Source organism: Polistes canadensis, unplaced genomic scaffold, assembly GCF_001313835.1.
Source record: "Polistes canadensis isolate GaletaPanama2010 unplaced genomic scaffold, ASM131383v1 scaffold_172, whole genome shotgun sequence".
In the NCBI taxonomy this organism is placed as follows: Eukaryota; Metazoa; Arthropoda; class Insecta; order Hymenoptera; family Vespidae; genus Polistes; species Polistes canadensis.
In genome coordinates, this window is record NW_014569719.1 from 76822 (window position 1) to 79640 (window position 2819).

Here is a 2819-nt window from a genome sequence, read left to right on the forward strand (position 1 = left end):
ATTATTATATATTTATATTATACAATAATATAAATATATTGTATATTAATATTTTTATATTGTGTCTGTCATTATGGTCGTACTTTTTTTTTCTTTTTTCTTTTTAGATCAAACACACGCGTTCACCAGTATCAATCGGAATTTCTTCAAGCCACCCGTTAGCGAGGAGGTTAAGGATATAGTTCGTCAAAATTTTACTCGCGAGGTTGAATTTTATCAATTTTGCAAACAACGATTGTACAGACAATTGCGTGCATTAAAATTTACCAATCAGGATATAACTATGAATAATCGTTTATAAAAAAAACAACAACAACAAAAAAATCAACTAAAAAAGAATTAATACTCCATTTTCATTGCCCTTGAAGGGATATAATGTAAGAAAAAAAACAAACAAAAAAAACCAATCTTCCAACTGCCACCAATTGCTGGATCCGAAAAATTTGATTACGATTTTGTGATCGTTGCTAGTTTCTTTTTGTTTTTTTGTTATAAAAATATTGCATTAGATGTTTTTTTCACGTTTTTTCATATACTTTACCGTAATGAATTTTTGTTTGTCTGCATTTCTATTAAATGCAGATTGAATAGAAAATAAATATTCAAGTAGAACTTGCGTTTTGTGTCAAAATTTTTATTGAAGATAGATAAAAAAATAAAAAAAGAAACCAATTATTTTCGATCATCATTTAGGTTGAAAATTCGTTCGATTGTGTTTAACTATTTAACCTTTTGCATTATTAATTTATATTTCAATTTTGTTTATATACAACAATAACTTTTCCCACAAAATTTATATTGAAACGTTTTATTTGAAATTAATTTTTTACATTAAGAAGAAGAAAAAATAAAAAATAATTTTTTAAAATCAATAATTATAAAGATATGAATCAAATTAATATTATACAATTAACAATTAATTATGAATAAAAATGAGTCACGCTCGAAATTAAAGTAAAAAAGGGTTAAAAAAAATTGGATTATCTAATACAATGAACAATTGTTAATAATTATTGAATCCTGTCAAAGATTGACAAAGACAAATTATTATTTTGATCATGGGTTTTTTTTGTATCGATTTATTTTAACTGAACATTTATATAAACTTTATACAGGGTAAAAATATACAGTGTGTTGATGTGTGATTTTATTGACAAATAATAATCCTAATTGAAGTTTCAATTGTCACCTGATAAAATGTCCTCTTTCTTTTCTTTTTTTTTTTTTTTTATTATTTTCCTTCAAACCCCCATTAATAAATGACTGCCATTTAAAATTGTGTTCTACTGTTCTGTTTCGTTTCACGATATTATTTATTCGTTGAAGATATTTTTCGGAAATACAATCGAAATTAAAAATATAAAATTCGATAAATATTTTTGCGTTTTACATGTTAATTATTATTATTATGTCAATGGTAGAAAAAAGAAAATGTATAATTAAAAAATAACGTAGGCCAATTTTATAATAACAATAATGTCGAATTTTTGTGTTCTAAAATAAGAAATGATTAAATAATATGAATAAAATTGTAAATAACTTTTGAGATCTAATGTACATTGATATTAAATTAAAAAACGACAGAAAAATAATTAATCGAAGTATTGATAATGTACTTAAATGTTAAAATATTATTATATATGACATTTAATTATTATTATTATTATTATTATACTTATTTTCGATCAGTTTTTCAATGAATGATATTATTTTTAATGTTAATCATTCAACGTTCTGATAAATAAAAAAAACGCGATTACGCTGTTAATTTTTTTTCTTAAATTGGCCACACTGTATATTTGTTTTTTACATAGTTGTGAGAAAAAAAAACAATAGTAAAAAAACTATACTCACGTTATATTATACGCTTATTGATTTATCGAATAAAAACTTGCATTTCGTATTGTTTAAAATATAATATTATTTTATCGAGATAACGAATTGTTTAACTATGCACAAAATTCATTTGAAAAGAGTTCAAATTATATAAAAACAAAATTTAAAACAATTGATAACATTTGAGATCGTATATTACTTATATGTTTAATCTGTTATGTGATAAAATCTGCTGTAAAAAACAGCACGTAAAATAAAACAATTAATTTTAATTGCAATAACTTATATATAATTTAACGAATCAATTTTTGTTTGAAATTTTAACGATAATTGTAACATTAAATGAAAAACATTTTTCTTCAATTTTTATCTTCTGACATAAGGAAAATATTTGGATAAACTTAAGGTGTTGTTTTCTTTTTTTGAGGAACCAACGTGAAATAAAAAATAAAAAAGCTGTAAAATCAAATATATCTATTATTATATTAATTAGCACATAGTACAACAATACAGAATACAGATATATATATATATACACATATTTTGTATATATATATGTATGATGTATAATATACCTAAATTATCAATGTTAATGAATGAATAATGTACTTTACTCGTTAACATTTGTGTACATAATAACATTTTTTATTCTCGTTTACGTAACATTTTGTAATATCATATAACATTATAATTTTCTAGGCACGTTAAACATTTGTTAATCATTTTCTACGAAGGTAAGGATTTTCTATGGAAAATTTCTTTTTTTTTTTCCTGCTTTTTTTTCTTTTTTTATCAAATGTCTATGGTAAAAAAAAAGAAAAAGAAAAAGAAGGAAAATCATCGAATATTGATTTTCCGATCGTTGTTTAATACATATATATATATATATTTTTTTTGACACAAAAGTATATTCATAAAGTTAGAAATATTTTTGTAATTTGATTTATATTATCAATAATGTGTGTGTTTCATCGCAAAAAAAT

General features: G+C 22.0%; 1 protein-coding gene across 1 annotated transcript in view; it reads left to right on the top strand.

Annotated features, from left to right (window-relative positions):
- The window catches only part of LOC106789229 (heparan sulfate 2-O-sulfotransferase pipe), an 18464-nt gene extending 17955 nt beyond the window's left edge, over positions 1–509 (top strand). The window contains exon 7 of the mRNA XM_014753290.1: positions 108–509. Within this exon, the coding sequence (XP_014608776.1) occupies positions 108–301 (194 nt within the window). The 3' untranslated portion in view covers positions 302–509. The remainder of the gene's footprint in view (positions 1–107) is intronic.
- The last annotated feature ends 2310 nt before the right edge of the window (positions 510–2819 follow it).